This window comes from Paramacrobiotus metropolitanus, unplaced genomic scaffold (assembly GCF_019649055.1).
Source record: "Paramacrobiotus metropolitanus isolate TYO unplaced genomic scaffold, Prichtersi_v1.0 Parri_scaffold0000079, whole genome shotgun sequence".
Lineage (NCBI taxonomy): Eukaryota > Metazoa > Tardigrada > Eutardigrada > Parachela > Macrobiotidae > Paramacrobiotus > Paramacrobiotus metropolitanus.
Genome location: NW_026570299.1, coordinates 238,445 through 262,995, shown reverse-complemented (window position 1 = coordinate 262,995; position 24,551 = coordinate 238,445). Strand labels below are relative to the sequence as shown.

At 44.0% G+C, this 24,551-nt stretch overlaps 1 protein-coding gene across 1 annotated transcript; it reads left to right on the top strand.

Annotated features, from left to right (window-relative positions):
• Nucleotides 1-22,021: 22,021 nt before the first annotated feature.
• On the top strand, nt 22,022-22,753 carry LOC129595535 (uncharacterized protein K02A2.6-like). The gene has a single exon (XM_055492579.1). The coding sequence runs from the start codon at nt 22,022-22,024 to the stop codon at nt 22,751-22,753; it is 732 nt and encodes a 243-aa protein (XP_055348554.1).
• Nucleotides 22,754-24,551: the final 1,798 nt, after the last annotated feature.

Genomic DNA, 24,551 nt, shown 5'->3' with positions numbered 1-24,551 from the left:
CGTAACAATTTTGGTTCTTAGCTATGTACCCCGTACTCTGATAATGAAGACCAACTTAATGATATTTATACTTGGCTTTAAGACCGTCACTCGCACGGATGTGACGAAATTTCGCAACTATAAACACTTCCCCACCTCCGTCACATTGCATGTGACTAACTTGTCGAGTATAACCACATACCCGGACTTATAACCATATACCCGGAGGTGTGTGACCTGATCGTGCTAGCCAACCAGCCATTGAAGCCAACTGGCGTCATAACGGGAACATCTAACGCCTTTCGTGGTTGTAATGATGAAAACGGTGATGACCAAAGTGATGGATTTGATGATAAATGTTGGGCAATCCATGGCTGGGCTTAGGGACAACCGATTGCATTGGCTGGCTTTGCCAGTGGCGGTTACCACAGAAAGTGTTAGGGGAATGCTTCAACCGGAAGAGAAGTCTTTACCGTAGCAGTCCCTCCCGTTCGCACAAATTGCACTTAAGTGCGAAAATCAGGTTCCAGTTAACACGCACGCCGCTTGTGTGCTTTGCACAAACATGTTTTGTACAAACTACAAACAGTTTTTGCGGTCGCCACGCAGCTTTTTAAAACCGTACATACCGGCAGACGAATACCACGGAGTTGTCTGGTAGGATGTGTAACAGTGTAAGTACTATACAATACTATATATGAATACTGAGTCCCGTTCACTGTTGGTAGCTGTTCTGTTGATAGCATCAAATTTTATTTACTTCTTTTGTCTGGTGGGTGTTCGCGACCGTTTGTGTGCTGGGTTTTGCAAAGGAGCACTTCCAACCCCCCCCGATGCTGTACTGCATACCGCCGCGGGGTCTCCATCCACCTTTTGGTTTCCTTACCGCAGGCTCGACTATCAGGTGCCTTCATTCCCAATGCATGACAATTACCCTGCGCTCTACATTTCCCCCAACCTGCATGTGATACCACAATTCCTCCAAATGTTTCAGTCCTTGGTTCGCCCCACAGCAGCTTCCTGCACGGTGAATCCTAGCGGAGCCATCTCGATAGCGTCAAACTTCCTGTCAACCCACCCCTCTCCGCGTTCATCACGGGCCAGCACCTGCTGCCACTATTTCCCCTCGTTCGTAATATGCCCGTGTTTTTTAGATCCGTATCCCCACCGCGGTATTCGGAAGCCCCTCTGGTCTCGGTCCTTGCCAGCGAATGAATTGATAGTACAACGGTCCCCCTGAACCGCTGATCGGGTGGCCAAGATGATGAAGTCGTATTCCCCCATTTCCAGCCCGTCGCCTCCGAGTACTCCCTATCCTCACCGAACCTGTCACCTGAGCTACCCACATCCAGTCGCCACCGCCTTTCAGCTTCACCCATTCTACTTCCAATGTTTTCCCGGCCCTGTTTGATTCGCCCGAGTCGCCACCGCCGGAAAACACGATAACGTTTTTCTCTCAGCAACCGCAGCCCTATTACTCAACGGGGGTGGTCATTACCCATCATCGTCAGATGGAGTCCCAGCTGGTAAACCTCCAACGATTGACAAGGAAGATTCTCAACGGTCCACCGGAGATGCAGCTCACCAAAGCCCTCAACCTACGTGGTGGGTACTAATGTTTCTTAAATTTCTTTGTTTTTCTACCATGCATTTAAGAATGCATTCATGTCTTTTCATGAATCTCATTACCGAATATGCGTGTCACCACCACAGAAGGGCGGTCTTTCATCAGAGCATGCCGTATATCGTGAGAAGCTATTACGCTGAGAGCGCTTTTGCGTCATTGAATAACTGCTAAGTAGTTTGTTTTTTCCAATGCCTTCATAACTATTGATGATTAAATTGAAATTTTGTTAATTTGTTTTCTAATGCGTACCTACTATCTACAGTTATAATAAATTAGGTATTACGTAATTTGATTTCTGTATTGCAATTTCTACAAATACGCAATATTAAAGGAGCAAAATTACACTGGAAAGCCACGGTTAAACAAGTAATATTACTTTACTTATTAAGTCGAATATTAGCTATTTAGATTAATTGTAATTAACACGGGTAATAAGGTTCTCAGTTGTGCCTGGTGAAGGTTCGACTTACACCTGTAACAGTTAGTACACTTAAATATTTTTCGGGCATTTATTTTTGACTTTTATCCACAGTATTCCATGTAAGCTCTTATAAACCGGTACTTCCGTATCTGTTCGTGGAGCATGTCGACAATATCGTTCGCAGTGTCATCTTCGGGACGAATATTGCGAATCGTGCGGTATTTTTCGGTATAAACATGATCAGTGGACGGAAGGCATGGTCTGCAACGCGCAACAGACTTGGACTATTTATTGGTATGCCTAAATTGGGCATACTAAACTGCATTTTTAATGCAGATTTAGTTCTGATTCCGTTCTGCCAATCCACTAAAGCAGTTCCGCATATCTTAACGTTAGCGGTGGTGCTTAACAGTGGCAAGTACAGTATTTCATGCTGACTATCTGTACTTCAAGTACCATTGATGCGGTTGTTCTCACAGTCGCAATTTTTGTGAGTGCATTCATTCACGTACAAGTTTCTGTTTAAAGCGTCTTTTTTCTAGTGGATTATCCGTTCGATGACGTTGGTAACAACTTCACCACATCCTGGAAATAATTTTTAAAAAAACTGAAAGAGCTCTACCAGCTTGCCAACGAAGTGTACTACGATTGCGTTAAGTCTTGGGGGAACCTGTACAGATCAGCTCAATGAACATGCAGATGAGGTATGATACTGATAAGACCACCAAGCTGTAATTCATCATCCCATCGCGTTATGAGTTTCTGTCCACCTTACTAGCTAGTTTTTTTCAGTTAAATCTTAAATTCATTCCTGTACTCAACTTGCTGCAGCTTGCCTCAAACTTTCATTCCAACAGCCGCATATTCGTACAACATCACCGAACTAAACAGCAGTCAAAACGGCAGTTAACTGTAGTATTAAACATTAACTACCCTTACCAGACGCATACTTCAACAAGAACGCTTCTTTCTTATACCTTCGTATTGGCTTTTGCAGTTGTGAGATTAGAACAAGCCTGTGGGTTGATTTGTTTGAATGTGGTTTCACGATACTAAGTGGTTTTTGCATCTCTGGCGTCTAGAATGAATACTGCATTAAAAATGCATTCGATGGTTTCAAGGCAATGTATCGGAAACGAAGCACTCCGAGGAATCCCATGCAGTGGAGCAGCCAGAGAAGCTTTGTGCGGGATTTGCTGCTGAAGCTGGGCTTGGTTGTTACAAAACCGACTGAAGCACTGAACGATATTCAAACAAAATCGGTAATGTCACGGGAACAATGAACATAATGATTTTGCTGGCACAGGTGCAAGGCATTAAAAAATAACTATGCTGACAAAGGTCACGATCGCATTTAATCGAACAAATTTCCTATTAACTCAGCACCGATGTGAAAATGTATCTGTGCCCTTTACGGAAGTTTGGTACGGAAATAAAAATAAAAATAATAAGGCTGAATAAAATATAGGCCAGTGCTATGCGCCCCGACAATCGAGGGGCAAAGCAAAACGGCTGTGCGCTCCGATCTGGGCGCGAAGTAAAATGGATGTGCGCCCGGTCAGGACGCGAAGAAATGGCGCCCCAAATTGCGCCCCAAATTTGCTTTGGCTTTGCGCCCCAAATTTTTGGCTTTTTTTGACACAACGTCCCACACTACTATCATGTAATACACGGTCCAATGGGTATTAAATTCTTGTGGAAATTCCGTACGAAGCACAGCGAAAGTAATTGGGGGTTTGGCGGGTAGAACAGGTCGGTGGCGCGGCGGCATATGCGAAGTCGAAGGTGCAGGTGATGACCTCACCGGTTCGAGCTTCCGATATCCCTACTTCCACCCGACTGCCCCTATTTATTGCATTGGTTAACAGAACAGTTGCGAAAGCAATAACATCAAAGGCCACCATGTAGGGTGGGCGACTGGTAAAGAAAACCGCAAGAGGGCTAAATCAGCGGACCGATAAAATAACAACTAGTCAGCACGACTGATCAGAACAGAATGCACAAAGTAATCGGGCCGTGTGCATGGCCGGTGGCAAGTCACAACGCGTTCCCAAGGCATGACAAAGGAAGTTGGCTGATCCAACACGAAACAAAGCTATAAAAGGAATTTGCCACGAATTCAACTTCACTTAGCTAGCTAACTGTCCTTTTCATTGTTTCCGGAGAGACAGGTGACTTTGAAAGGACATAAATGCATGACCTACAGGACACGTTGATCAGAACAGAACAGAAATATCTAATAAATGAAAACTCAACGTGAGAACGAGAATATGAGAGCTCAATATTATTGTTTAAACTGTAATTTGCGTACTAATTATTCAATCATGGCAATTTGCGCAATGGATCCAGGCCCGGAAATGCAATTTGAAACTACACGTGATCTGGAAACACATATGGAAGTATATTTATATACGGTGAGAATAAACCAGCTGTTCATCAAAGGAAAGTGGACAGATATACTGCGTCCTTCAGACCGGTTTTATATCACCCATCGGTATTCCAAGCTTACCTACGAATGCGTGCACTATGGCGAACCAAGACGCCACCGAAAGGATTCTTTACCGCCGATGCGACCGAACCAGGCAACGTTGAAACTGGGATGCAGCGTTACGCTTGTTGCCGATTTGGTGCCCGTTTTCGATCAGAGAGAACAAGAGCTGCTGCATGGTGCACCAGATGAATTTCGAAATTATCTCAAAACCGCCAAAGAAACGTGGACGATTTACACACGAAACCACCAAATCGGAAACACCGCAAATGACGCCTTCGGCTGAACAAGCCGCTACATTACGAGTCTCTTTGAACTGTCCGCTAAGAGGTGATCTCGAAGAAATGAACGGTTTACCATTTTAGCAATGCCTGATTTTAGCAATTTCAGTAATACGCATCTTCTTGTATTTACAACGTAATAAAATCTGGCCTAGAAGATTTTTTCGCTCCCACAGAAAATTCATGGCGCACAGCCAAATTACTTCGCGTCCTCATCCTAACCGGGCGCACAGCCATTTTACTTCGCGCCCCGATCGGGGCGCACAGCGTTTTGCTTTGCACCCCGGTTGTCGGGGCGCACAGCCATTTCGTATAATATATAATAATTGAATATTGATATATACTGTAAATAATTGAATATTGAAAAACATTTGGCCGACTATTGATCCATTTTCTTAACGTAAAGACGTCAAGTATACACAAAGGAAAATACACAAAAGAATCGAATTACAGTACACAGCACGTACATACTACCGAACATCCTTGGGGGCGAACAAATACTCTCGGACCCCACTGTTAGGAGGCCAGTTTTCTGGAGATAATGAAAATACTGCGATAATAATGTTGATATTGATGATACGTAATTGAATATTTAATAGAGTAGTCACGAATAGAACTGAAAAAGATTCGCTGATTGCAAAATGTTGACAAAAATCCGAAAGGTGGTGGCAATAGTCAAAACGAGGTGTGGTAAGGTACCGCCCAGAGTCAAGGGGGTATTTAGTACTGTTTACTGTATTTTACTCAAAAACCGGTGACAATAGTCGCACCCTGTTATGCATGTACTCGTAAGTGTTCTTTATTGTGTGCGTGACCGTAATGTGGAAAACGTTACGCACAATCTGTTTTTGATTATAGAACTGATCATTTATTTAAAGTCCACATATGTACACCACAGATTATCTTACCCAAGGTCGCTGCCACTCTTCACGGAACCGCAGTGGATGTCTCAATATGTCACGGACCTGATAACACGTAAATGGACAAAGTCCCGTCGAGCCACGCCGACATACTACTTAACTAAAAGCATAGCCGTCGTTAAATATGGCAATATGGCAGCCCTGACGAACGGTGCGGCAGTTCGGATATCCTGGGTGATCGTATTCGAGCATAAACAAAGCAAAGCGGTATTTGTAACATTAAAATAAAAAAGATAGTACTTACGCCAGTTACGCGTAGCTCGATGCGATACCACGTCTGTATACCAGATAAATGCCATATTCTGGTAATCATCCTACAAAGCTACAAGTACGGTTGCTAAGCATTAAGCAGCATGCTGACCGGCGAGACTACGTATATAGCTGTAAAAACTTAACACTCCCTGTAAACTTATCATAAACTTAAGCAACATCCGAGCGAGCTGGTGCAGCGGCGGCAAAGGCTGAACAGGATAAGGTAACCAAGTACCAGAACATCACCCCGGACTACCTGTTCAGCGCTCTGGGCTTTGAAACGCTAGGACCAAACGGACCGGAAGCTTCCCGTCTGCTGACGGAAGTGGGTAGAAGGGTACGGCAAGAAACTGGCGAGGCAAGAGCACCGGAATACCTGCGCCAGCGTATCAGCATAGAAATCCAGCGCGGGAACGCGGCCTGCGTTCAGGGAACAGCTCCACCGGGAGCAAATTTAGATCAGTTGTTCTGTGTTCTTACCTCCCGAGGCTGTTTTCTGCTGATTGAGTGTACTGCGTTGTGATGTTAACTGTTGTGTATAAGCTAAATGTACAAGAAAAAGAACTTATAATATCGTAACTTAAGCTTAAACTTAAACTTAAAATTCGCTGTAAAATACGTAGTTGTAACCACTTAAGTCACAGTACCAATTCCCAAATCCCATTCCCGGGGTTTATTAGTACCCACAGAAAAGTGCATCTTTCACATGTGTTACAGTGTATATTAAAACGATGCTCTTAAAGCATCTCAACTGGAGTTGCTTATACAGCGCTTCCAGGGAGCAATCGACTGTTCAGGTTGGAAAAGGTTGCAAGGTCACGAAACAGCTATGATTACGATTACCAGAATCGAGAAACACCAGTTCACTGTGTGGCCAGATCGCAGGCCTAACTTTATTAGTACGTCCCGTACGAACGGACGAAAGTCCAAAACTGAAATCAGGTGTAGAAACAGAACGGGCATCTTCCGATAGATGTGTCTAGTCATGCTACGCTCATGGTGAGCTGGTCAGAACAGGTAGTCACACATGGTGAACCGCTTAGACAACATTCATACGCTTTAATATTTGAGCTTAACTGTAAACGGCATCTGCTTGTACAAGTTTGCTTGACTGCAACAGCACACGGAAGAGCGTCGATCGCACGAATTTTTACGTCAACGATTATCGCTTGAGATTCAGCGCGGAAATGCAGCATCTGTTTTGGGTACCATGGATGGTTTGGATAGTTTAAATGAAGTTTTGCTGCTGTGAATAGTACTGCGTGTTTTCTTTTCTTTACCAGAATTGTGCGTTGATTATTAATAAAAAAATACATCAGTTTGAAATAAACAGTACTTTAATATTGTAGCCCGTTATGCCTTCAGAGCAACTACTGAAGTACGTACTGTACGATAGAATTTTAACACATTTTAACATTAAGCTAATTAATTCAACTTAACTCACTAATCCGTAAGTTTTCCACTGGCATTTCAGTAAAAAGAAATTCACAAAAATGCTGAAGTTTGCATGCGATAATTTGCAACGGATTGAACGAAGCGTTGCAGAAACTTATATCGAAGAAGCATCCACCTGTACGATACGGTGATTGTTAATTTATTATCGTTACTGTATGGTTTACAAGAGTAGGAATAACAATTAGTATTTTGTTATCAGTATTAGGGCCGGATGGGTTTTTGGCCTGCAGCGGAAGCCTAATATTCGTTAACTGCGAGTCTCTAGTTAACCACATTAATTTATTCTTGTTTATAGCTCTTTACTCTGAAATTACAGTTTTATGAACGTTACTGGTTTTTTATATGCGCAAAATCGAATGTTCTTTGCAAGTTATCTATATGTTCGCAATTTAAGCCAGTATTCTTGCCACCCGCAGCCGTTTTTCACTTGTCCTGGGTTTTGATGTTGTGCTGTATGACTGTATGTTCATATCAGCTTTTTTTACTACACGTTAGCATCAGAAATCAAGGTATTAAATCAGGGTATTAAATATTATCAAGGCTGCTGTGAATGCCTGTGATTGTAACGCAGGACATGCGTTATGGTAGAGGTACATAGTATGTATTTCAGTCATGACCTCACGGATGAAGAACTCTAAGCATATCTACAAAATTAATGTACATCCACCAAAATTAGAGCCACGAGCAGCTCGGAAAGATGACTCACAGTTATTAGCTATCAAGCGCGAGTGCGAATTTACAAGTGGATGTTAAACTGTTACTAAAATTTATTATTTTACGCTTACTGTTGCCAAATTTATCGCATTATAATCAGCAAATTGACCGTATGTAGTGCAACGCTGTGCTTCGGTTACTTAAATCAACATTCACAAACTTGTAACGGTTGAAGCATGTAAATATTCCTTTTTTTGCATTTGGGACATTTTCTAATTTATTTGCCAGTCGATGAGCAATGGCCAATGGCGCAAAATACATACAAAAGGTTATCCTGGTCGTTTTGGTTGATTTCCATATCGGGTATGCACTAGGAATACTCATCAAAGTCATTCCTAAATGATGCTCAACACGGAAACACTTTCAACCGAAACAAACTGCATACGTAATAAATGGTCAGCGCGTAAATTATAATTACCGGTATGTCGGTACAGATAATGTCAATGCTATAATAAACCAACAAGATACGGAAAACTTGCTGAAGCACACTGGGTTGTGGTCAGCAATCCGAAATAACTGCACGTCAGTTACGGAGCAAAACAATTGTGATAAGCAAAAATTCTAGCATTCCTTTTGTTTGAAGAACTAAAATAAGAGCAACCGCCGCAAACACAACCGGAAGAACACCACCGCGAAAGCGTGTAGAACGCACTCAGCGGTGAAATAACAACACCATAACCGAAATCTGTGCATCGGTATGTGCGAAGTGTCCTACATCAACACAGTAAGCGGCGGGCATATTTAATTTATGGAGCCGGAAACTGTCTGTGCTAACATGCACCCACGTCCCATCCGACGGAAAAGGCCGAAATTCATAAACGAGTATTTGCAAACGCGGAGGCCGAATATATTTAGTTGCATTCGGAATATTTATGAATGAACACTCCGGAGTTACTGTCGGCAAAATCCGAAATATTCGATCGTCCGAGAAAAAATCCCATGGCCCTGCCAAACACATACAGCACAACTGCCGAACCAACCCAAACGAACCGCAGGGCTGCTGCCTCGCCCACCACATTAGGAGGACAGTGAGGCACCTTAAATTGTTGTTGGAGCATGAGTTACCTAGTTATAAGCTACTGGTGTAACACCACTGACGGAATATAGCAGTACAGTACGTAAAGCGACGGCTTTACTCGTACTTTCTATTATTCGCTGTACTTTCTCGACGTTTCTCTTTTGTGTTCGGATTTACTTTTGGTTCTACACGGATGCGCCGTGTCTATATAAGTCCGTGAGTGGCAGTATTTTACATCATCAGTTTTCTCATTACGAATTTTGGCAGTTTCGGAGTTATGAATTAAAATATCGTCGGAGATGCAGTTCTCGCTTCGCGTAGATTCGTAGACTTAGCTATGCCACATTGAGATATTAGCTCATACTCTGTCGTTGAGTAGGTCGGTAGGATAGATTATTACGGTAATTATTCCTATCGTACTGATCTCTCCGTCATGGCGCCCACCGATGTTCGAACCTAACCGATGTCCAGCTAAGTAAACTGTGACTGAAATTGTGATTGAAATGGTTAAAGTCAGCTTCTAGAGAGTGCTCAGTCCGGGTACAACTGTACTGACTGGACGGATGTCCGGCAGCTGGTCTGCCGTCTGGACGCCTAAAACGTTAGTAGTCCGGGTACTGGCGACGCGTTAGTAAGGGAAACCCTGCTGATCCGTGCCTGCGACCCACGACGAAAACTTGTAAATGTCCGGGGCTCTGCCTGTCTGGACGCTGAGCAGTTTGACTACCAGCAGGGGCGATGCAGGGATAACCTGTAGATCGACCCATGAGCACTGAAGTGAAAATGAAATGAAGATGAATTGATGAAATGACGAAATGTTGAATTGATGAACTGAATCTGAGCAGGTACTCGTGCTACTGGCCAGAGCACGAGTTTCCAAAATCTGAAGCGTAGCGATTACGTAATCGGCTGTGAGTAGACAGAGTGTCGAAAGCAGTTTCCTTGAGCTAAAGTATTTTGTTTGCCAGAGCAGTGCCTGAGCATTCAAAGTGTCGACACAAATCTTGAGCTATAGTTTTGTATGCGAGAGCGAAAAGCGAGAGCATACAGGTGCACCATATCGTAGCGTAGCCATACAGCCAAAGCAGTTGCGAGCGCTGTGAGCGGTGAGAGAACACCGACGATCGAAATCTCAGTCTGTATCCGGGTTAGAACAAGAGTCTACCTGGAAGATCAGTGTAACGAACACTGAAAACTAAAGCGTAGCTAAAGTTTCCGCGTAGAGCAAAAGCCTACCGGATGAAAATTTAAAGCCAGTGCAACAGTCACTGCGGATAAAAGACGTAGCTAAAGCATCCGGGTTAGAACAAAAGAGTTCCTCGGAAAGTTAGTGCAATGGACACTGACAAATTCAAAAGAATGGAAGGCGCAAATGCCGTACAGTTTGGCGGCATCGCAGAAGATGAAGAATTGTGGTACGACATGCACCCGCTGCAGTCCGAACTAATTGACTTCTCGCTTGACCAGGGAAGATTTGAGAATGCAGTTGAAAATTGGGGAGGCAGAATTGATGAAGAAATGAACGTGAATGAACTGAAAGAAATTGCTTGGGCATCTCTGTATGCCGCACTTGCACTTCAGAGGAAGACACGGTGAACTCGTACGTAGACGGTTTCTTAAATTGGTTCAATACGCTAAATACGAAAGAAGAAGAAAGAGTTTCAGTTCTCGTTCAGGGACTGAAGAAAACCCGAATGGAATGGTATGGCAAGCTGGTAATGTCAAAACCAAAAACTGTGGAAGATGTAATGGCGCAGCTAAAAACGCTGTACGCACTGAAAGTGCAACGAGAAATGTATGAAATTAATGATTGTAATGAATATGATGATGAATATGAAAATACGTACGATGAGTACACGTATGAAACTGAAAGTTTAAACAATGACGAATGTGAATATTACGAGGAATATGAAAACTGTGAAAGTAACAGTAGTGACAGTAAAACCAAGCATGATTGGAAATGTCGAAATTGATGTGAATAAATGGCGAACTGACAGTGGTCAGCCGATCTGTTTTAAGTGTCACGAGCTGCACCCAGCAAAGTACTGTACATTTAGTGGTAAATGGAAAGAAGTGTCAAAAGAACCGCCACTTGAAGTGTTAAAACGGTACAATATGAAACGGGTTGAAATGCGGTCAATGGAAATTCGTACTGTTCAGTGCGATTCAAAATTACCTGAAAATGTTGAAACTAAAGTGCTGCAGCACTCAAGTTTGCGGGGGCGAACTGTGCCCAATGAGCTACCGCCCGATGTGTTGCAAACGACTGTGACCAATCAAGTTTGCGGGGGTAAGCCCGATAATACTGAAATGCCCTTTATGGCTGAAAACCTTGAAAATGCCGAAAATTTCATAAATGCAGAATTTTGGAAAGCGGAACAGCGGAAGTACAAGGATACCAAACATTGGTATTTCTTGTACAAAAACCCGGTGAAAGCGAAAAATAAATTTCAAAATGAAGAAATTTATCACATGATTGTAATAAATGGTTTGCTTTGTCGAAAGCGTTCTGGTAATGGAATTGACAGAATTGTAGTGCCTAAACAATGGCAAGAACAACTGACAAAATCAGTACACAAACGATATGTGGAAAACGAATTAATACCGTGCGGAGTGTCAGTTCAAAAGTACATGACTACACGGTATTACTGGCACAATATGCGGAAAACAACTGAAAATATTTTGTTGAAATGTGGTAACGCTGAGGCAACTGGAAATGTTGAAAATGTGTCAGATTGTGCTAAAATGCGTGATGTTGAATGCGTAGCTGAAGAGTGCGGTGAAGCGCAGTTTGAAAAAGTTAAAATTGGCCTTACGCAGTCACAGGGAAAAAGCCCGTGCACTACGAACTCGGTGCAATACGAGTATAATTGGGCTGGTCGACGCATTGACGCAGATGATTATGAAAAATCTGAATTTGTGAATCAGACTTTAGCGGATTTAAAAAATGCTGTAACTGAAGTTGATGGTCAAGAAGTCAAAATGGTGTATGAAGAGAAGTCCAGTGATGTAGACAATTCGCCTGTGAATTTCTTGGGATTTTATTCCCGAAGATATCCTTTCTGAATGCCGCCAAACGCTGATTGTGTGTGCTACGAGTCGCATTGGTAACCGCCTCCGGTGTTACGCTGACTGACTATTTGCGTTTACTTGCGTTTCGCAAATTCAAAGTGGTGTTTTCTTTTATTTTCATTTTTCATCGCGGATGTTTTTTTGCGTTGAATTTTTCATCGGCGATTTACATTAAATTTAACTTTGCCACTAAAATCTTCATTTATTGCGTTCCGACGTTTTCCTGTTTGTACTCCGATCTCCGACTGCCGTTCTGCCATCCTACTCAGTCTTCTGGCCTACGCTCAGTTCTCCATCCCGTCAAGAATCCTCTCCTCACCTTCCATCTCACTCAGTCACCCGTGGAGGAGGATCAGTCATTCGTTCTTGGACGGTGAATGGATTTGCCCGCCTTTGCCCAGTCGAGAGCGTGAGACATCTCTGTTTAGTTTTTATTCCTGTTTTTGCTTTTCTTTTCGGTTCTTTTGTGTTGGGTTCCCCAAAAGCCGTTTGCGGGGGTGACGGAATATAGCAGTACAGTACGTAAAGCGACGGCTTTACTCGTACTTTCTATTATTCGCTGTACTTTCTCGACGTTTCTTTGTGTTCGGATTACTTTTTTTGGTTCTACACGGATGCGCCGTGTCTATATAAGTCCGTGAGTGGCAGTATTTTACATCATCAGTTTTCTCATTACGAATTTTGGCAGTTTCGGAGTTATGAATTAAAATATCGTCGGAGATGCAGTTCTCGCTTCGCGTAGATTCGTAGACTTAGCTATGCCACATTGAGATATTAGCTCATACTCTGTCGTTGAGTAGGTCGGTAGGATAGATTATTACGGTAATTATTCCTATCGTACTGATCTCTCCGTCACCACCTACGTAACGATACATGAAATTCGAAACATAAAACATCAAGCACGAATCCACACTAATAAAAATAATAACAGCACATTTTTAGCACCCCGTATAAATATTTTAAATTATAATGGTGCAATTTATATAATTCTTTCTCGTGATTGGTGTTTTTTTCTCGGAAACGTAGTTTATAGCAACTATTCGTACCTGAAATTCAGTTGACGAGTGACCTTTTAGTTGTTGCTTGTTTCCATCCAGAAATTCTTTTATAACACAAAATAAAAATATCAGTGCCTAAGCAATACCTCAGGACGCGCACCGTGTACCGGTATGCGGTGTCCCTACCCCCCGCCCCGGGGCGCGGTAGTCGGGACGGGGATGGCAGAAAGCCCGGAGGGAGAGGGCGCATAATAAACACGGGAGCAAACGGCGTTGCTCCCTAGGCCAGGACAATGCGTACACAGTGCGCTTCTGTCCGAAACTGGCGGACGCGCAGCGCAAGTATGCCACAGGTCAGATGAGCGGCGTGGCTGATGCTTAACCAGCAGCTGTTGCCGAGAGATCAGCCAAGGAGCACCGGGACGTTGTGGAAATTTCTGCTTCCCATTCCACTGTGAGGATTAGGGAGGCGGTGGCAAGTAAAGAGAGGGACGCGAGTGAGACGAGCGGATCCAGTCAAACGAGCCGAACCGAAGCGAACTAGTATGAGTCATGGGACTCATATGTATATTGACATAATTATACATTTATACCGACACTATTTCCTGACTACGGAAGTTGGGCGCAGTGCATGTCGTCGGGTCATTTGAACGCTGTTCTTCGAATGCACAGATACTCGTTTATACTCGTTTAATCGAGATTTACTGTCTCATCTTATCACCTTATACTGGTGCTTCACGGTGGTGGCTACAGTACTGTAATGCGGAATTGTTCTTCGTGGGTAAAAAATTGTTTCTGTTTTTATTGTGTTTGTTTTTACGAGCTGTCGCTGCGGCAGCATCTTCTTTTACGGTAGTCTACCTCCTTGAGCAGATATTCCTTATCGTTGTAGACGTTAAGCTGAGTAAACAAACCAACATACTGCCTCCAAAAAAATTAAAAAATTAAAATTAAAAATTGTATACGAGTACAGAATCTGGCTAAGAAAACTGGATGCCATAATAATCATTAGCTATGCGCTACTATGAGAAAAGCTATGCGCTGCTCCTTAAAAACAAAAACTGTCCTTCGTACAAAGAGAAATAGTATTATTTCGTTTTGTTTGCTTTTTGCTGCTTGAAATACTATAATTATAGTATAATGTTGCGATATGAGATTGATTAATAAGTAAATTTTCTGATACTAATAATATTTTCTGATACTAATAATAATACTAATAATTGCTGATATAATAATACTAGTACTTTGTAAATTGAAATGTTGACCTTGAACCGGTGTTAACTTTGTCTGACGTAAGCAGAGTAATTTAACATTTTGTATTTACGCGCATGAGGGTTAGATAATAGTGACATTGATAACCTTTAATTTGAGGTCAAACTGTTTGTAATCATTCTGCACAGAAGGCAAAGCGAACAAATCTTATTTTAGGAGTACGTAAGACGTATATGCCTGTATTTCGTATACTGTCCGGACATATGCACTAGAGTAATGTAATGTGAGAACGAAAATTTCGAATAAGCAGGGGCCTAGCAGCAGTTGCAGCTATACTGCCAGTGACCGACAGATCACCACGAGTTACGTGTCAAATAGTGTGCAAGTAGATACGTCAACCGTGCCTTTAACATTTGGTGAGGGTGACCGACAAACCACATTTTCCATAACTGGTGAGCATGGTCCGCATGGATGACCTAGGGTAGGCTTCGGTCGGTTAATAAAAATCACAGTGAGTCAACGCTCTTGTTATCAAGACCTCGCCGATGCATAGTAGAATGAGAGCGCACGCAAAACCGTACAAGCAAGTGAAGCAACAAGGAGCACTAAACCCCGTGTACACGGCTACCACCCATTTCGCCAACCGGACATTTCGCCAACCAGACATTTCGCCAACTGCCTACAGGATACTTAGCCTAGAGTACCGTATGTTTAGCGGCCTTAGTCTACAGGACAATTAGATATGGCACTCTTGGCTGGCCATAGCAGCAAATTTTAGATGCATTTTTATTTTAAATGTACAATAAATACATACGTACTGCAGGACATTCACCCATTGTAATACTACAAAAAGAACAGAAAAAATATTTACAAGTATTTTCCCTTTTTAACCATAACCGACAGTTTGCCATGCAAGGTAAAATAATTAGCAGGAACGTATCAAAAGGCGGTTACGTCCAGCACCGAATTCGGCGGAAATGCGAAACTCAAAATATATGTCGGCATGTTACGCACAGTATCGAATGCCAATTCCAAGAACAAAAATGGAAATGAAAGTGTTGCTACGTAATTTTGCACACATACAAATTATTAATATTAATATTAGTAAGTAAACCATTACGAGTATGAAGCTAAAGTCAGAATTATAATACAAGCTGCTGCGCTGCAGTTTGACAATGAAAACTTTACAACATGATTTCCAGATTAATAGCAACCGATCTCAGATAGCTGATCGTATCGATTTGCCCGTAGTTGGACGCAACGTTTTTTAGCCGCTTGGTGACCTCGAGGTATTGCTTCCTTTGTTTAGGAATTTCACCTGCCATGCGTGAAGCTGCCTCTGTTTGCTGGTGAACAATTTCCCGACACAGTAGGTTGAAAAACTGATAGATGCCGGGATGGTCTTTATTAACCACATCAGAAAACGTGCGGTGCCAAGCTTCTAGGCGATTGGTCGTACGGTGAATATCCTGCTCCAATCTATCCACACAGCTCCAAAATTCAACAGGATACAAAGGGCGTTTAATACGACAACCGGTTACTCGAAACATAGTTGTTGTTTCGCCGACGTATGTTGTTTTCAAATACTCGATGAACACATCGCTGTGTTTAAACGGGAAAAATGGCGCGTCCAGCAGTTCCATAAGCGCTCGTTCCACATCCTGTACCGGCACGAATGCGAGGGCAAAAAGCATGCGACAGGAAATGTTGAACTCAGCATTGGTCGCGTAAAGGGGCCCGTGTCCCAGGGCAACGAGTTTCCGGTACAGGCTTTGTCCGAAGTGGAAGTTGCAACCTGTAAGTTAATTATTTGCAAAACTTTTTTATTTTCATTGATTTTAAGAATTTAAGAAAAAAATTTCTATTATCAATCTTTAAATTAAATTTTTATTATACAAAAAAAATTTATATAAAGTACAGCATAGAATTTCTAGCAGATAATAATTAACAATAATGAACAATAATTATTAATAAAAGTTAATAATCAGGAACAAGTGATAATAATTATTAACAATCAATCATTGTTAGTAGTATTTCTGCTTTCACTAACAGCAGTAGTACCGGCGTATTCTTTGAAAATCGTGATATAAGTGCGTTAAATTAGTAGTAATTAATGCCAGCCAACAACAACTAAATAACAACGATTAAATAATTATATTTACTGCATAAAAATTTGTAATCATGAAAACAACAAATAACAATTAGCACAAATAATAATAGCTGTTGTAAAACAACAAAATTGAAAGAAATTAAGACCATACAGAGAACCTGAATATTTCATATATTTTGTTATTTACTATAACTGCATAAAAATAAGACAATTTATTCCATTAATAAAAATACTGTTTTAATTTCACCTCTTAATTTTGACGTGGTGAAAACATTTCGGAACGCAATGACAGCCGACTGTTCGAAATCCATCAGCATATATTCGGGTCCGATTTCTTCAGATCCACTTTTCTGCATCAGTGCGTCACGGATTATTGTGAAAAAGCGTCGATAAGTGAGCTCACATTTATTTGGCAACAGCGCATAAATAAGCGGAGCCGTTGCACCACAAACATCCGCATGCACCGTGTACAACTGCGTGAAAACAGGCGGGCTAACGCTGAAGGTGCCATCGCTGAGCCAAACATTTGTTCTCTCCAGATAATCGAAGCATTTCGGATCTCCGAACACAATAATCCGATGAATGTCTTCTGCACCAGTATCGGCAATTAGCACGGATTCATTGCGTGTTGTTTCTTTCAGAAAATAACTGCCATCGATATCAGCTAAGCAAGTTACACGACCAGTAGGGATACCTTCCGCTTTTCTTTGGCGTCCAATGGTTTTGGCAAGAGCGTTGTAAGAGGACATTTTACTGCAGCATATACAGGCATCCCGGCGCGAACTTCGTCAATGATCTGCCGTGGTCGCTCCACTGTATTTGTTGCACGAACCTTCAACGCCTGTCTTGCTGATTTTGCAGTAACCTTTATGACATCCGGGGCATGAGAATGCTGGCCGCGCTCAACAGCTTTGCCATCGGCATAATATAAACGAGCACTGCAGTGGGCTCTTTCTCGGCAACGCCAATTCTGACAATTATCCGTTCTGTCTTCTGCGCGTTTCCAGAATTCGATATACTCATAACCTTTGTAATTCAACACCTTGCCTTTGCGGTTGGTAAAAGAAAACGTTATTTCCGTCATAATTAACTAGGCAGTTAATTATCTGCGCCCTGCTATGTAAAACGTAGACAGAAAAGCTGGAAAATTGTGGTTAATACGAAATTTATGATTATCCAACGGCTTTTCTGTGCACATATTAAAAGTGGTACTGAGGGTTCGATTTTACGTTTAATCAGCCTTGCTTATAATATGACTGACATGTGAGTAATGACTTCGAATCGACTCATTTACATCAGCAATTGTTCATGTGCCGCTCACTTTCGAATCACATTCTAAGATGTACAATCTGTACGTTATTGTAGCGTTGAGCCGTGTGCATTAATGCTAATGGCATATATACGATGTCTTATAGCATAGTACTGTAGTTCAGTAACCGGGAGCAAATTACCCGGTTGGCGAAATGTCCCGTTGGCGAAATGGGATGATACCGTGTACACTCTCAACGCCTGTTCTGCGACGCGCAGCTGCGAGCAGAATAGTTTTTTTTTCAAAAGTCAGTACCAACATGCCGAGCAACAATGCGCGCATGTACTTGATCGCGTAATAAGACCGAGCGACCATTTTACAGTAATTCTACGCGGAACTATCAATCATAACACTCTGCAGACCGCATATCACAAAAATACTGTACCTGAAGGTCGCTGCCCACGTTGGACGCCGGTGACGGCTTGATAACGCTGAACAGGATAGTTTCGGTCCAGACACGGCGCCGTAATAGCTTCAGACGCCTATATTACATGTGACACGAGCAGCGGTGAACTTTTAAACGTTTCATGTCGTCCGGATGTCCAGGGGGATCGTACTCATGCACAGATAAGGCAAAATGTTACGTTCACTTCCAAAGATTAAAATGTATTAAGTACAATTCCATGGAGGTTGTGTAGACGCAGTCGGTTCGAATGCCACGGCTACATGCGCTGATTATCGCCAATTTTCGGCAATTCTCGTACAAAGTGGTAATAGGTAGGGTTGCTAAGCAGCATGCTGATCGGCAATAAATTAATACTGTACGATACTTAATACACTTTAATAACTTTATTTCGATTCGTAATTCTCACGGCTATAAACAGACAATAATATTGGTTTAAAATTTATTTGAGGATACTTATTGTGCTTTAGCTAACACAATCGTAAATCACACATAAATTTTACCTTTTCTTTAGTAAAAATATATATTATTGTACCCTGTTATGTTTTCGAATGACTTGCCCTGGCTGCAGTTGACCACTGAGAGCTCCGCCAGTTGCTAATCTTTTTTTGGTTACCGGTAACTGCATTTATTCTTATTTAGGTACTGCATACGTTCGTTATTGTAGTGTATGATGTTGCTAAGTGCAAAAGGTCATGAGTTGTGGTGTGCGATAATACTGATGATTTAGTACGATTACCAGCCGGGTAGGAGAATCTGAGACTTTGTGCTATTACTCTATTATATCATATTAAAGCGTATTACATATACGACATTGGCGTGAAGGCGGTATTACTCAAGCGAGTGTATGCCCGGATCGGTCGATACATCCACGTCGACTTCTGATACTTCCCCAGTGTCTTCCCCAATGACTGCCGCGAAGGAGAAAGCCCAGAACTTAATCCGTTTCAATCCGGATCAGATTGAATGGACATCCTGGAAGTCCCTCCTCAAAAACTACCTGTCCCTCACAGAAACTACAGCTGCGAAGCAGAAGGAAGTGCTGATCAACAGCCTGGAATTGCGCCTTCAGGATGTTGTCAGCGCTACCGACTCGAAAAGATCCAACCGAATTTTCGTATGATGAGCTGCTGAAGAAACTCGACGACATATACATCAAGGTGACCTATCAGACGACTGAATGGGCTACATTCTTCCGCACCCGTCAGCAAGCTAGCCAGTCGCTCGTACAGTTTTCTAATGAACTACGGAACAGAACATATACGTGCAAGTTCCGGGAGGCATCCTGGAGGATCTACTGAGCGCTGTGTTTGTTGCGGGAGTGCACAGTGATACGACGAAGACACCTGATGTCCCAGGAACTCAAATCGTTTGATGAAACGCTGCAGCTCGCCAGAAGGTTTGAAACGGGACAGGAGCAAGCAAAGATGAACAATAACTTGGAGGAAGACATTCCCACGGTAAAGGTCATCCGGAAAGCAGGAAGAGCAATGCTGCCAGACAGCCGAGCCCACGGAAGACGAAGGCCTGTTACCGATGTGGTGGGACGAACCACGATCAAGCGGACTGCAAATTTCGCAATCAGCCCGGAAATGTGGTAAGGATGGACATATTGCAAAGTTTGCAGATCCGGAGCGGCAAAAGGAAGGGGAACCCAGCGACGCAGTGGCAGAGTGGAAGCCGTCTACGACGTGCTGAACACGACCACTGGAGAAGGGATCCCATCATGGTGCATTTAACGGTCTGCCGACGGTCAGTTGCGTTTGAACTGGATACGGGATCGGCGAAGACCATTGCCACCAGGAAGATGTGGATCGAACTGAAACGACCGGACCTGTTCCCGTGCGACTCGAAGCTCCGTAGCTTCTCAGGACACGAAATCCCAGTCCTTGGAGCTTGCTATGTGGGAGTGAAGCGCGACGGCAGCAGTGAAGAACGGTTGATGGAACTCATTGTGGTGGAGGAAGGCACGAACGTCCTGGGAAGGAACTGGATCACCGCGCTCAACCTCCAACACCACAAGATGTCTGAACTGGCGATTGGTCAGGTGCAAGAAGAAAGGTCACTGGAAGCCATACTGAAAGAGAACAAGAATCTCTTTCGGGAAGAACTTGGATGCTGCCGGACGTTCCAGGCGCATCTGCACCTAAAACCGGATGCAGTGCCGAAGTACTGCAAGCCACGCCCCGTGCCTTTGCGTTACGACAGCCCGTGGAGAGGGACATCGAGCGCCTGGAGAGATTGGGCGTTCTGGAACGGATCGAGCGATCGGCATGGGCGGCGCCAATAGTAGTGGTGCGGAAGCAAGGCGGAGCAGTGCGGATATGCGCGGATCTGAGCACCGGGCTCAACGATGCCCTGGATGTGCAGCGGTATCCCCTGCCCTTGCCCGATGAGTTGTTCGCCATACTAAATGGCGGAGAGGAATTACAACGATTGACATGTCCGATGCATATCACCAGGTGCCACTGGATGAACCGAGCCGTGAGTTGGTAGCGATAAATACGCATCGCGGACTGTATCGCTACACCCGACTGCCGTTCGGAGTGGCTGCAGCACCAGCATCTTCCAACAGATGATGGAAGAATTGCTGAATGGCATCCCGTACGTCGCTGTGTACATGGACGACATAATAATCACAGGCAGAACACGGCGGGAGCACCTTGCGAATCTGGCCGAAGTAGCCGAACGAATGAACCGACAAGGATTCACCCTGAAACAGCAGAAGTGCAACTTCCTTCAGCTGTCGGTAGAATACTTGGGATTCGTGGTTGACAGAAACGGCCGACATGTTTCCGAAACGAAGATTCGCGCGATCATGGAGATGCCAGCACCGGTGGACGTCGCCCAGGTACGATCCTTTTTGGGAATGATCAACCATTACGGCAAGTTCATTCACCAGCTGGCGACCAAGACGTACTGCCTCAACGCCCTGCTGAAAGTGGACGTCAAGTGGGAGTGGTCAGGAGAATGTGATGGTGCCTTCCGCAGCCTGAAGGCGGAGCTGGCACAGGCCACAATGCTGGTGCATTACGATCCTGCAAAGCCGCTAATCCTCGCAGCGGATGCGTCGCAATACAGGATCGGAGCTGTCATTAGCCACCGCGGACCGAGCGGAGAAGACCAGCCCATTGCCCATGCATCAAAGACGTTGACGCAGACTGAACAGCGGTACGCGCAGATAGAGAAAGAGGCGTTGGCCTTGGTCTTCGGCGTGAAGAAGTTCGACCAGTACCTGGCGGGTCGGGAGTTCACACTCCTTACTGACCACAAGCCGTTGGTCACAGTGTTCGGCCGGAAGACTGGAATCCCTGCGGTATCTGCCAACCGCCTCCAGCGGTGGGCCATTGCACTCATGGCGTATTCCTTTACCATTGAGTACCGGTCTACCGATGACTTTGGACAGGCTGACGGACTGAGCCGGCTGCCCCTGCACTCGAAGGACATCTTCGATGCCAACGACTGGGGAATGCACGAAGCCATCCATGCTGTCCAAATGGAAGTGTTGAGTGAAACACCGGTGGACGCGAAGAAAATCGCTAGTGAAACTGGCAAAGATCGCGTGCTGGCTCGGTGTCGTCACTTGGTCCTTAAGGGATGGCCAGAGAAGGCACCACCGGAATTTCAGCCATACCACCAGAGACGATTGCAACTGTCGGTGGTCGCTGGATGTGTCCTGTGGGGAGCGAGAACCGTCATTCCGGAGTCCTCCAAGCGGCCCTGCTGAAACATCTGCATGCTACACATGCTGGCGTGGTGCGGATGAAGGCGGAAGCCAGAAGTCACTTCTGGTGGCCTGGACTGGGCAGCGACATCGAACGGCTGGCCAAGAAATGCCCTGCTTGCACGATGGCAGCAAAAGAGACGGCGAAAGTGCCCTTGCAGCAGTGGCCAGTTGCCGAGAATCCGTGGCAGCGTGTGCACATGGACTTCGCAGGCCCGTTCCACAACGAGATGTTTCTTGTGATTGTGGACAGCTTCTCGAAGTGGCCGGAAGTCGTCAAGATGCGGCGTACGCAGTCCGGCGACGTGATTGCCGTGCTGGAACATTTATGTGGCCGTTATGGATACCCGAAACAGCTGGTCACGGATAACGGGCCGCAGTTCACCAGTGCCGAGTTTGCAGACTACTGCAAAGCTAACGGGATTGCGCACCTGCGCACGGCGCCTGGACACCCGCAATCGAACGGGCAGGCGGAGCGGTATGTTGGCGCATTCAAGGACGCCATGACCAAGATGTTGGCCGACAACAATGGTAACATCGAGGATGCATTGCGGAAATACCTATTCAGGTATCGTACGACACCGCAAGCCACCACAGGAAGTTCGCCTGATGAGCTATTCCTGAAGCGCCGAATGCGCACAGCGCTGGATTTGGTACATCCAGATGCGAACGAGACACGGCAAGCCAACATGGACCGTCATAAACGTAACTTCGATCAGCATGCCAAAGCGAAAAAACTTCCATGGCGAACAGCTAGTGTTAGTACGTGATTTCCGCCACGGTCCTAAAACCCATTGGACACCTGGCCAGCTGCGGTCTAAGAAAGGAAACCGTCAATGGACAGTTACGGTCGACGGCCAAGAGTGGTTCCGCCACGAAGACCAGATCAGGCCGCGTGAATGGCGTACTGCAGCTGAGCCCAACGACGTTACATCGCCAACAGTGCCAAAGGCGATGATATCGGAAATCCCACAGCGTGATCAGCAACCTGCAATAGCGGAGCCTGTCATCCAGCCACAGCCGGAACCAGCTCCGAGGACAGAACTTCCTCCGGTAGCAGTGCCTGCTACAGCGAATCCTGCTCCTCCATTGCGTGTGTCAGCGAGAGCGAATAAGGGAGTAGAGCCAACACGATACGGATATGCAAAATAATTTTTTTTTATCGGGGAAGGAGATGTAGTGTATGATGTTGCTAAGTGCAAAGGTCATGAGTTGTGGTGTGCGATAATACTGATGATTTAGTACGATTACCAGCCGGGTAGGAGAATCTGAGACTTTGTGCTATTACTCTATTATATCATATTAAAGCGTATTACATATACGACAGTTATTTTTCTATGTATTACGGTTTTATTAATTTTGCTTCTTGTTTTAATGTATGCCAAAAAAGTGTTCATTACAATTTTCCAACATACTCAAACCGAAGCTGGTGTCCTGGTGTAATCAAAATTAACGTTTCTTTAGACGAAAAGCCTGTGAGTACCGGATGTAAGTGATTATAAGTATGACGACTATGCAAAAGAAAATGCAAACAGTAGAAGTATCATAGTAACCATATAATTTTCAAAATATTTTGTATGCGAAGACGAAAATGAATAATCTAGCACCGATACCGGGTAAAACGACAATACGAAAATTAATCTGAGACCACCGGCAATTCGGTACAAATACCGGCGCCTAATACAGCATGCAGTGTAGAATTCTTAATTAACTCGTCACTTCGTTAACAATTCAGCATTTGTACGGTATGTAATAATCAAGCACTACCAATCCATATAATACGTGAATTTTAATGCATTTTGTGTGCGATGCAGATCATTTTGATACAGCGTGTGCATCTTTATCATGTCCACCGGAGAGGTAATTTCTTCAATTTTAACAAGCTCTTGCGATTACATTTTTTCGCTTTTCCATATATGAAGTGGCTGTAAATACATATTTTAGTTTATCAACGTTCTTTGCCAAAGCCCGGGCCGCACTGTTTCTTAAATAAGCCGGAATCGAGTTGTATGATTTTATGATTTGTTTTATGAGCCGGTGCGCTCCAGTTGCGCTGAAAAAGATAACGAACAACGTCACCGCACACTGATTGTTGAAACGAGCAAAAATATTGCAGTACAAGTATGGATGATATCTGCATTTATACTGTAAGTATTTCCAACAGATCTACAATGTTCTGTTTCAGACTTTTGGCCTGCGCTTTTGCATGTTGCTGCATATGCCGCCTAGTGGACTCATCCGTTATTTTCCGAAAACCGACACTTTTGTCGCAACTTCTACGTCAAATGAATACGAGGAGGGGGTAAATACACGGGATAGACAGAAAAAACGGCAATAATAAGGGATAACCATTTACGTGTTGAGCAGCACGGCCAGCCACCAAGGGCAGGCAGTCCAGCGGCATTACACAAAATTCAGGCTTTGAGACCCGAGCTGCCTTCTTCGTAGAATCCTATGTTATATTCAAACACCTGCGTCTTGGACATTTCAGAATCAAACCGTGCAATTTATATCTTAAAAGAACAAGGAATAACTAACAAGATTTTCGATACCACGTAAGCCGTGATC